The 12,265-nt window shown below is 48.6% G+C and overlaps 1 protein-coding gene across 1 annotated transcript in view; it reads left to right on the top strand.

The window, feature by feature from the left end:
• The window catches only part of ANTXR2 (ANTXR cell adhesion molecule 2), a 101,171-nt gene extending 92,267 nt beyond the window's left edge, over window positions 1–8,904 (top strand). The window contains exon 17 of the mRNA XM_054202124.1: window positions 7,031–8,904. Within this exon, the coding sequence (XP_054058099.1) occupies window positions 7,031–7,069 (39 nt within the window). The 3' untranslated portion in view covers window positions 7,070–8,904. The remainder of the gene's footprint in view (window positions 1–7,030) is intronic.
• The last annotated feature ends 3,361 nt before the right edge of the window (window positions 8,905–12,265 follow it).

The raw sequence follows: 12,265 nt of genomic DNA on the forward strand, positions 1-12,265 counted from the left end.
AGTCATTTTGGGGAGAAAGTCTCCCTGGGCAGCCCTAGAAACGATCCTGATGTCTGCATCAGTAGTGACGGGTTCTGTAGCAATAACGCCAGTTCAGGATCATCCCTCTGAGAGATTCACTGCTGATTTATTCTGTGAAAAATGATACTTCCAGCAGTGTATAGCACTGCAAGTCATCTTTTCCTAGGTGCTAAATATCTCCCGCCACAGCGTGGTTCAGGGACGCCGGCTGGGACTTGCTCGCTTGCCCTTTGTGCGGCTGCCTAGTGGCCCTGCGTGGGGACGGCGGTGGGTGACCACGCGGCCACTGAAACCTGGTGGGGGTGGGCTTCTGCGGGCAGTAACGCACCTACGCAAGGACAGGGAACTCCCCCAACTCCAAATGGTTTTGCTTTATATAGAATAAACGCACATCTGTAGGGATGAGGCTTGAGCGCTAAGAGCTCGGCAGCGGAGCACACGGGTTTGCGCTAGCAGATCTGCAAAGCCAAGTCCAAATTCTTGCAGCATTGTGAGCTCCTCGGGTCTCTGAGACGAGGGACTACCCGGTCGCCAGGGACAAAGAGCAAGCACGAGAGAGAGATGTCAGTTTATATCTCTGAACGCTGCTCGGAGCTGCACAGGACAGGGGTGGGTTAGTAAACCCTTTCCAAAGTAAACATATAAATCAGCTATCTTTAAAAAAAATAATATATAAACTTAACTTCAGTTGTCTGCTCCAGCTTGTCAACGGATATTTATGAGGTGAGCGTAATATTGTAACGGTTACAGCAGTGAAATACATCCCGAGCGGGGGAGCTAGTAAAGAAGCGCACGGATGTTAATGCCAGTAGAATTTTAATGCCCAGGAGACGGGGGCAAGGTGACACTAGCTCTCGTGAATGGTGCTTTTGCCGGCTGCAGCGGGAGGAGATCACTGTTGGCCCTTTTGACGGCTGTAAGAACGCGGGGTTTGGCTGCCGAGACCCACACAGGCGCGTGGGCACAACCTGCTGTCTGGCTCCATGGGCTCCGCGGTACCGGGCTCTGCCCAGGGCAAGCAGAGGGATTTCTCGGGTAAGGAAACAGCCTCCGCTGTTCAGCTCCTGTTACGGGACTTGGAGGAAGGTGCTGGCATCTCAGCACCTAGACCGAATCCGTGCCGGTTTTACTCCTTTTAAAGGCCCTTTTATTGTCACAGCTGAGTGCGTGCAGGTCAGGAGCACGCATAGGAGTTCGTTATCCCCGGTAAGCTCTGTACGGGGAGTTAATGATTCTAAAGAGGTTTGGAAAGCAGGAAATTGCCTGTTCCCTTGCATTAGCAAAGAAGAAAAGGTTTACGGCCCTGTCCTTTACTGAAAGCGCTACAGGGAAGAACCCGATACTCTCAACTTTGGTTCCTTACAGAGAAGCGAACTGCAGGCTGGGCCACAGGGAAAGGAAGCGTAAGAAGAAACAGAACCAGGTAAAGCAGCTTCTCGCCCGCTGATCCCGGCTGCCCCAGCAGCCTGGGCAGGCTGTCCTGAGGAGACAGCTTTCTGGGGAACGACAGAGCTGGGCGAGCAGGGATCACAGATGAAAGATGCTCTGATAACGCTGTGGAGACAGGGCCAACATAAATGACATGACTAAACGTGTGTCTCCGGAGTGCCATTACGCTAAACCCCTCTCCTTCCTCACGGCTGTGCGGGCGCCGATCAATTGGGCTGAGGGCACAGAGCTCCCGAGTGCCATATAAATGACAAATCCCAAAAGCGTATGTATGTTCTCTTTACGGGGATGCTGCAGCTGCGGGTAGCACACAGTTCTCAGTTCCTGCTGGTATGTCGGTGACAGGCAGTGGAGGATCCTGAGCCTCCAAGGCCGAAATGAGCCAATCTTTTACAACATTGTATGTTATAGGGGGTAATACAACTACTCTGGACAAAACAGAGCTGCAAGTGCTTCTCTGGAAAATGCAGGTGTTCTTACCAGTCCTAACTTGGATGCTGGACAATTCAGCAGCGTACAGGGAACCTTTTCCTATATATAGAGTTACTCAGCACGTTAGAGAAATTCAGTCCTGCCCAAGGAGAAGGTACGGTTGCGCGGCAGAGTACCGGAGAAGAGACGGTGCAGCACAGGCCGGGTGGCTGGACATCATCACACACCCCCCCGACCCTCCTTCATTTTACAGACGGCTGAATTAACCGAAGGGTACGACAAGCAGGGCCAAACACCGGAGCAAACAGTAGCCAGAGCCAGTGGGTGGAAGGCGGTAGGTTAAAAGCTCCCTCCTAAGAGCAATGACTGCCAGCAGCAGCCAGCTACTTAAATGTTAAGCGAGTGATTTGAGGTCCTGTTCCGAATTGAGGACATTCTGTCCCTTCCACTTCCCGTGCCGTACTGCTTACAGCGCATAGGTATGCTGAGCCTGTCGGCTCAGCGGCGTTGGGAGGAAGGCTGTGATGAAGGACCCACAGCCCGAAAGGAGATCCCGTCTCACTGGGACTCTGTGACAGCGTCCACAAGTTGAGGCTGGGTTCAAGGTTTCGTGTAGAGAACCTGATTTCCTTCAACTGCGTCCTTCTGGGCAACGACACAAGACAATAAAGGAGAGCAAACCAGGAAACGTAAAACATTTATTATGCGACCCATGATTGAACACGCCTTTTGGAAAAGCCCCGTCCATGCAGCGAGGCCCTTAGCTTCAGAAGGTACCGATTAGTGTCGTATTTCACACGTGAGTACGAAAAGCCTCTCAAGCAGGAAAAGGAAGAGTTGTGCTGCCCGGTTTCAGCTTGGGAGGCAGCACTGCGAGGAGCGCTGTCGCTCTTCTGGCAAACCAAATTATTCCTTCTTACTTAAAACCCTTACCCTAGATCTCTTTCCTTTTTTTTTTTTTCCTAAATACCTGCCATATTCTTCTCCCTGCAGTACCTGTGGGCATCTTCGAGAGTTAAGGATGGGGTGGGTTTTCTTTTCTATTGAATCTGGTGCATGGAGACAACTGCCGTATTCCACGCAAAGATCACCGAATGCTTGCATCACTCATTTGTTAATTACTCTGGTCCTAAACCACTAATTTAGTTCCATTTTACACTGACTACATGTTGGTATTGTTAAGGTTTATGATCCAGTGATTTACAAGGCACGATACATCTCATTTCAAATTGGTTGTATTGATTGTTTAATTGAGTACGGGGACAGGAGCGTAACAGTAACTCACCAAACTGGTGGATCATGGCAGCGCTGCTCGGATGGTAATTCACTGGGGTAATTAGTTACATAGAACAAGCATGTTTTAATTGTGAAGGCCAAAAATAGACTGATGAGTCTACTACTGCTTGGTAAACAGTGCTTCTATTTAAGTAAATAGTCCTTTTCGTAAAGTTCAGATTAATCAGTAGAAAAATGTAAAGTTCTGTTTCTAAAAGCTGGTCTTAATAACGAAATAGGTCTCACTGCAGAGGAAGCTTCAAATTCACTTAGAGGAAGGACTCACACAAAGTCTGAAAACCGCCGTGCCCAAAGACAGTGGTGTTGGTTACATGACATAAACCCCGGGTTCCGAGTTGATGAAAACCTACAGTTCACGTTGGTTTGATGTGGAGCGGTAAACCCTTAACAATTCAAAATTAGTCTTTTATCTTCTGCCTCCTTCGGTTTGTCCATCTAGAATGAGAATGGTTTAAAATCTCGCTTAAACCACTGAGAGTGTACTTGTTATTATCTAGCATTGCCTGACATTGCCAGTGTGCGACCTATTTTTGCTAAGAAATAAGAATACGAAAGGTATCCGTGGTAATTGTGGCGGTTAGACTTAAACTGTAAGCACGGTGAAAGCTCAGAGCCCTTCCTGTTGGCTCGAAAGCTGCTCCTTAATGCATTTCATGTGTAGGTATTGTGAAACCAGGCACCTTGTCACATCCCATTACCTGAACGTAAAAGCTGGTCTCTCCTATGCCGGCGTGCAGTATTTGCTGTTCCGTTAATGACACTACAGTGTTCCTGACCTCCTCGTTAATTAGCACTTTCAGTGTATTTTCCAACATCCTGATTTCAGCTCTGTCCTCTGCGAGCGTCACATTGTACACAAAATATGGCTTCTTATATGGAAGGCTTTGGTTTCCTTTGAAGCCTCTCATCCTCCAGTTTTCTTAAATGAGAAAAGGTAGTCCAAGTTGCCAGCACATAAACTCACCCAGGTTACAGCGCTCTCTGATCGTACATCAATATACTCACCAACTTAATGCCTACGGGTAGGTTCAGAGTGGAAGTGACTCTACCTCGGGTGAAAAGGCAAAAAGAAGCATCACCGGAGCGTCTTCCAAAACCCTTCTAACCCTTACTAGAGGCTGGCAGAGAAGACGTGTTTCAACAAAACAGAAAGTCTTAATTCTAGTGAAAGCTATGCAGTGTAACTCCTAAGGTTAACATCTCTAAATATTTATTTTAAGGCTTCACAATGTCCAAATTTATATGGAACAGGTTTATATTCCCTTTCCTGCTCAGTTTCCCCCTTATGTTGTTAAAAATCATCTCCCACCCACGGTCAGCCTTTAGCAGACGATGGATGCTCCAAGACGTCAGGGCGGACCGGCCGGGCCGAGGGAGCAGGAGCCCCGGCGCGGTGTCACAGGGAGCGGGGTGACGCTTCCACTCCTGCTACCTGGCAGGATCCCGACACCGGCACAGGTGGAAGCCTCCCTAATTTTCTATACAGGGCTCTTCAGCTGGAAATGCTTCCCAGGGCCACAGAACACCGTCTTCCCTAGAACTAAGGGGCCAGTCTCCCCCTTTATTGACATTGTTACAGCGTTCATTAATGCCGTTCCCAAGAGCTAAAAACACCCTCGGCCCCTCTTCGTGCGCGGCACTCACCGGCTTCATGCACTCAGACCTTGAAGAACTTATTTTTGATTCCAGTGATTATTTCAGACATCAGGTAAAGCACTGAGCCACTAAAACACCTTCTAAATGCAAACACCAAAATTAGTAATAGTCACATCATTTGCCCGGAATTCGTATAAATTCATGCACTGGTACCTATCTTCAGAGAACAGTGAGAAACCTACAAACAACAGCAGAAATTTTGTATCGATGGATAAACCGCAATATTAATTGTATCAGCGAGGAACTACTGCGGTTCCCCTGTTGCCTGCTTTCTGCTCACGCTCCGCAGTGCTGTTTTTCCACTGTGGCATGAACTGGGATGTAGACACCCTGGCTGGCAGCGTGCATTTGACATTAGCTCCCTCGTCGGAGTTGCACAGCGCTTCTGGATTCGGTGCTCCGGAAGTACTTTGCTTCTACGCCAGGACTCATTTTGGTATGTTCAATTAAAAAAACAAAGAACAAACCAACCCAGCAAATGGGAAGGCACGTGAAGATGTCCAGGCCTATTACACTTTGCCTTAAAGGCATCTCTTTGCACTCTGGGTTGATTTCTCGGCATCTCTTCCGTGTTCGTAATACAGACGGTAGCTACGAGAAGTTACTACAGTTACCATACGCACCTAGTCACCAGGTTTACGTTTATCATACAGCTGACAGGAGCAGCATCACTAGGAGAGACAATCCCTTGATGACAGCACTGGCCCTTTCGTGCCAGCCAGGGGCAGGTGCCGGCCGAGGCTTGCTCGAGCAATGCCAAGGAATGCTGTGTGCCATCGCCCTCCCCGTTACCCCGTAAAGCATTCACACCGAAATAAAGCAACGAAGGGAATATGAAATTCAGCCCTAAGTTCATCTGGTGATGCCATCATCTCTTAAGAAGAGAGCGGCAATTCTGCCCCAGCCACGCATCGTTAGAAAGAAGTCCGGCTTCACGCGTAAGCACAGCTGCCTCTTCCCAAACGAGCAGTTTCCCTGGCACCATCTTGACAGTTCTCTTAGAAATTGCTTCACAGACACGGCAATTTCAGAGTCCTCGACTAGGAACTGAAGGAGACAAAGGCAAGGAAACACGCTGAGCTTTTTTCCTTTTGAGGAGGCTTTCACGTAAAGTCCCTCTCGTGAGACCCGCACCCCTGCGCGCCCTCGAGGGTCTCCCCACGGTGCTGTGGTCCCGCTGCGGGACGGGGTGTTGGGCACAGCCGATGGGGGGGCTCCCTCATCAGAACCTCACACCAAAACACACGGTACCGGCTGGCATCCCCTAATTGTACCGCACATCTTGGCAAACAAGTACCTAATACTTCCACCTCGGAGAATCCCCGTCTCCGGGCGGAGAAGCCTGAACAACGGCTCTCCGAAAGCTGGCTTCATCCATCACAGCAAGGAGCGTCATCGCTGCCGTGCCCAGGAGAGCTGCTCTGTGGGGACTATACCCTACTTCAGAATCCCATGATCAGTTGTTTGGGCATCTAAGTAAGCTCTGAGAAGCGACCGGCGATTTTTAGTGCTCATCCCAAATTAATAAAAAGCGGTCATGATCTTTGCTAGTGGATTTGTTATGTTCAGCTACACCAAAAGCAGTCAAGGTTAATCTGGGCCCATTTATGGGAGAATGGTAATTACTCTGGTACGACACCAAGAGAAACCGCTTTTCGTTTTGGTGCACCGCGATTTTAAAGCACATAAGAACAGAGTTTATAGAGGCAGAGCTCGAGTTATTGCTAATAAAATACAGTTTCAAATCAGCAGCAGCCCTGCTAACTAACAGTCACATCTCTCTGCGCGGCGCGGGGTGAGGATTTGGCTCGGGGGAGATCTGTGGGGAGGATCTGTCGTCCCCGTGATCTTCCCATACCGTGCTTAGATAGGTTTGAGTTTGCTCACTGCTGCTACCGAGAATCTGTAAATGATCCTCACAAAAGACCTGGGAGTGTTCAAAATGGGTCTTCTGTGTCATCGCTCCCTTCCTAACATTGTAAATTTGTAAGTCAAATGCAGTGCCTCGCTCCGGATAATTTCCATTAATTCTTAAACGGTTTTTCATGGGTACGTTATTTTCACAAACATCTGAATTTAAATTACAGCCTTCTTCTAGCATCTGATATTCAGCACTGGAGAACCTTGGTTGCATTTATTACTCCACCAATAAGAGCTTCTCTCTCTTCCCCCTCAGGGCCGATGTATCAACTTCACCCGAGTTCCGTCTCAGTAGCGGAGGAGAAGAGGACACCGGGAGGAGAGACAGCCACATCGCCACTGTTCGACAAGCAGAGAGAACCGAGCGCTTCCTCGCATTTCTTGGCTCATCCTCAAGCCCGAACTCCGAAGGTCCCCGCATCCCCGCTGCCAGGAGCCGGCGTCGCCGTACCTGCTCCCGCTCCCACCCCGGTGCGCTGACACTCTCCCATCTCCCACAGGGAGGGGACGAGCGGCGGTGACCTGCATGCCCGTGCTTTCATACACCACAGAAGGGAGAACACAGACACCAAAGATGACAATGTTTTTCTACTTTTGTTACTTTATGGTTTTTTTAAGGACTACAGATTCTCAGGACGTAATGCGCTCTTAGCGGAGATGCAGAGTTCCTCAGATGCAGCGATGGCACGTGTTATTTAAGCAGGGACTACTCGCCCAAGGCGGAGGGGAGCGATTCCCACCAGGCTAAGCAAGCGCAGGAGCCGATGCCTTACAGCCATGTCAGATCGCAAACCCTCGCGAGGCTCCCATCGCATCGTGCCTTACGGGAACCTTCTGACTGGAAACCTTGTCATTCTAACACTGAAAAGTGCACACGCATGACAAAATGTAGACAGGATGCCTCAAGGTATTGGTAGCAAGCAAGACTTTGCCCTTTAGTTTCTGAAGACACCTTTCTTTCATTATGCACCCGGGACAGGAAGAAAATTAATAGAGCGTTATTCCACGGGAAGACAGCCTGTAACCAGAGATCTTGAGCGGAGTTTGAGGGACTGATGCTTCAAGACCTTGACACTGTGGCTGGTGGTTTTTTCCCCTTTCCTGCATTCAGAGTTCAGTAGCGCATAAAACATCATCATCTATAAACATACCTAGCAGTCGTAGGCTTACGTATTTTATTTTTTTTTTTAGATTAAAAAAAGCAGTAGCCACTAAGCTGGTATCTCAGGGTTCCCCCCCCCCAAATCTCCAAGGGCTCTTCAGCGTCACAAGCCAGCAACTCTCTTTGCATGAGAATTTCAAAGTTTAATTAATATAATTAAAGGCAACAGCAAGCAGCAGCCTGTGAAGATTTTGCTCATCTTTTTTATGCCTTTTGACATTGAATGACCTATTACTGTATGTGCATTACTCGGTTTGAGGGGGCACCGAGTGTTGGTTAGGATCCAGCAGTGGAAAAAGACCTCCTTCCATCAATTTAGAAATTAAATACAGGGGAGCGCCGGCCATCACAAAACGTTGACAATGTATGTATTATAATTTTTTAGAAAAACCAGTGTCGTGTCACGTCGACGATGCCAAATTATGTTAGCGTGAGCGGAAACACTGTGGGGGAGGAAGGAGGGAGCAGCTGAAGAAAAAGGCTCAAATGATCCAGTCACTTTCGATACTGTACTTCAGATGCAAAATGGATATTCGAGTCGAAACCTGACAAAGCGCGCCCGCTTTGATGGGAACTGGTATAGACAATGACCAGTGGCTGGGTCAGTGGGATGTCTCTCTGCGAGCAGGGAGGCTTATCAAATGACACTAAAAATAAGTTCAACAACCATCACGTTGGAGGGGAAAAGGCGAACATTTCACATTTGGTGGGCATGAATGTGCGCAAGATGGAAAGAGCAATGCGAGGCATCCTGGTCTAATTATCTCCTTTGTGCTCTTCATTGAAATTGCGAGGGACATAAATAATTCTCTTGGTCGATGTCCAAATGCGTGGCACTGCCCAAAGAAGCCTTAACATATATCCACTCGCTTACATCTTTTGCTTGAGTTTATTTATGTCACCGGTAGCCTCATCAACAGCCATGTGTGCACATTAGACTATAAATAAAATTATTATCTAGAGTTTCAGCGATCATTTCCTCCTTCTCCTCCTCCCCGCCAGCCTCCCGTCCTCTTTACAACTTACACCTCCGCTCCGCCAGCTACACGGTGCCCCTCGGGACCGGCTGCCAAAGGCAGCCCGCCTTCCTCTGGCGCGCCGAGGGCCTGCCCCGGCCCACCTCGGGCTCTCCCGGCTCTTCCGCCACTCCCGAGAACTCATGAGACCCCAGCGCGGGCAGGACCCAGCGTCGGTCACATAGACGGGACGACGGAGTGCCCACAGAGATGGCTTGTCGCTCCCGTACCTCGCGCAACGGCAGCCTCCATAGCCCTGGCCCGTGGCTGGGGATGGGTTAGCCCAGTTGCGTACAAAAGGCTGATGTTATCCCCAAAGCCCAACCATCAACGAGTCTTGGGCTAATTTCAAGCCACTGATTAAACCTCTCTGTACTCTGCAGCTTAGCTTGAGATGAAGAGCCAAAACTAGGTGGGTCTGGTAGGACCCAGGTGAGGTTCTGCACCGCTCCTCCACATCCTGAGGCAGTACAGGCAGAAACACCGACCTCGTCAGCTACCAAGTTAAAATAAGCTCTGTCCCGTTTTACTAACTTTCCCTTCGTCTTTAATGTAAGGGCGACACTTCTTTTGCGACGTGGTGGAACTGCCGGCTTGCATTTTGAGCAGCGTGTTGCGTAACAGGAAAACATGCAGATGAAGAGGATTTTTTCCCTCACGTGTATCTGCTGTCTCTCCAAGAACATTTGTAACAAACAGAGCCACAGAAATAGAAATCCGCTAATAATCCTCTCTCCTCTCCAGCCGTCTATCCATATTCATTAAAAACTGTGGAACGCGCAATTTTTCACAGAGTGGCTGATACCAAGCAGAAACGTATTTCAGGTATCTACATTGATTTTCCCTTCTCATCGGCATGATATCGCAGTATGTTACACTTTCCGTTTAGCTGAAGATAATACCCTAAGAGTTCCATTATTATACAGTGTGGAGTATCTGTCACAAATAATTTGGGGGGCAAAGGCACAGGGTACCAGTACTTTAAAATCCACTGATTCAAAATGACACGAAGAAAGATCTTCTTGGCACGAGAGCTCAAAACGCTTGAGAAAACCGCAATCGGGAGGGTTAATGGAGAACGTCCCTTGCACCGTTTCAAACCCTGGGTATCTCCTGACACAAAGCCCGTGTCCCGAGAACACCGTTGGTATCTATTTTAGCCTGCATAAGAAAAGTAACAGTCTCTTGAGAAACTAAATGAGCATAGAACGATCCAGAAAACATTATGCTTGCTTGTAAGTATGCGTAAACTCCACAGTCTGAAACGGTTCTTTAACAAGATGCCTGCTCTTATTTCAGATCTTATTTCCATGCCAAAAAGATCCTCAAAATACAGATGACAGGGCAACTACAGGCACTGGGCAGTGTGACGCTCCACATCTTAAATTAGTTTAGGAAAGCTCTGATCTCTCCAAAAAAAGATGGGAGGACGAGCGTCTGCTGAGGGGAGTTCCCCTCCTTGGGAAGGCGCCCGCTGAGCGCTGGAGGGAGCCACGACGGCCCTTCCCGGTCCCTGGGACACAGCGTCGGTCTCTGGAGACCCCTGAAAATCAAAACAGGCTTGGGGGCTTGGGGGTGTAAGCAGGAAGATTACCATTGAGCAAAGAAAAGAATAAAACCTAAAAAATCCTGCCACACGGCAGTTTACAAAGGCTGGGAGAGGCGACAAGAAAGAAAGCCTGAATGGATTCTCACCCAGGTGCCACCAGCTGCGCTGGGACCCGTTTCAGATGCGGAACAACTGAGCAGAAAAACCCACGAGTGTTAGGAAAAGGGCAAGTTGTTCCCACTGTCTTTATGCTCCATTCCCCGGCAACGCCAGACGCCTGCGATGCCGGTGCGCAGCCAAGCCGGTGCAACAGAAGGGGTCTGCAGCAGACACGAGCAGCACTCTCTAACAGTCTCTCGATTTTTAAGAGATTTATTGATGCTCCTTTTACTTGATCGTGCTGAGAAACACAATACGAGAGCATCCCCAGCAAGGAACGCACGTTGCTGAAAATGTTTTTTTCTAAAGAGCAAGGTACAAAAGGCACAGAAATACCCCCAGTCCTGGAGGAGCTCTGGTCCGACCGAGACAAAGCAGGATTTACAGGAATAGGAAACATTACTGTGGACGTTAGGATACCCTGAATATAACAAGGCTATTTTTATTTTATACATTTTGATAACAGCAGAAATTAACCGACTGGAGTTAATATGAAATAAAAATTAAAATGGAATTTTCAGCGTTTCCTTTCAGTTGTTTTTTTAATTTAACAAGAACTACAGCTTTCATCAACCATTAATCTGCTGGGCTTAAAGCGAAGGAGACGGGTCAGGCTGACGGAAGGTGAACAGTAGGGAATTTTCTCCCGTGCCACAGTGCAGGTTCACTCCCAGTCACCAGCGCTGCAGGAAAGCGGGGGCTAGCCGGGAGAAATTCGTGCGGGTATTTTTCCTGCAGGAAATTACCGCGCCACGTCTCTCCTCTTCTAATCGTCCTTAATGCGACATCACAACTCTGCGTTTTGCGCGCTGATGTTTACTGCGCGTCATCCCATTAAACTGTTCTAACGCGCCCGCATTGTAGGTGCAATCCCAACTCTGCTGTGCAGTGGTTTGGCTTTTTTTTTTCAAGGCAAAAGATAACGTTATTTTTTAACCGTCTCGGTAAACGGTACCTCATGCACGTCATGTTCACATCCCCTCCCCGTGATTTCGACAGACTCCGAACACAGTTATTCAGCCTCTTCAAAATTCGTGGTGACACCAGGCTGCACTGCTCATTGTTTTCACTTTTAAGCATGTCCTTACAATTCAAATCACGTTGAGGTACTTAAGGGGGGGTGGGGGAAGAAAAGGTGAAAGCCACAAGTGGGGTAGGTGGTACCTTTTGCTCTTCCTCCCTGCACATGGAAAGGGACCGGGGAGTTTTGTGGTCTGTCTTTTTAGGCAAAACATCCCTTCCCAGCTGGGCGAGAACCCTCTCTTTTATTCATCACAATTAGGCTGCAGGGAAGGGTGAAGAAATGGAGTGCTATCAGTGAGGTGTTTTCCAGGTGGGACAAATCCACACTTTATCCTGTGGTTACTGACTGCTACCTCGTGACTAAAATAACACTGGTCTGCTGCAGAACAGTTTTCTTTTTTCTAGCTCATTGGGAAGCAGCGAAGGTGCCGTCACCATCTGTCCTTAGATTTTAACTCCCTGGAACTTCTCACTCACAAGAGGAGGCTCGGAGGAGAATTTTGGAAACTCCATCTGCAGCGCCGGGGCAGGAGGCTTTGCCCTTGTCTTCAGCAAAGAGAAGAAGATCCAGCCCAAGGAGGT

The sequence above is a fragment of the Rissa tridactyla genome, chromosome 5, assembly GCF_028500815.1.
Source record: "Rissa tridactyla isolate bRisTri1 chromosome 5, bRisTri1.patW.cur.20221130, whole genome shotgun sequence".
NCBI classification, from domain to species: Eukaryota; Metazoa; Chordata; class Aves; order Charadriiformes; family Laridae; genus Rissa; species Rissa tridactyla.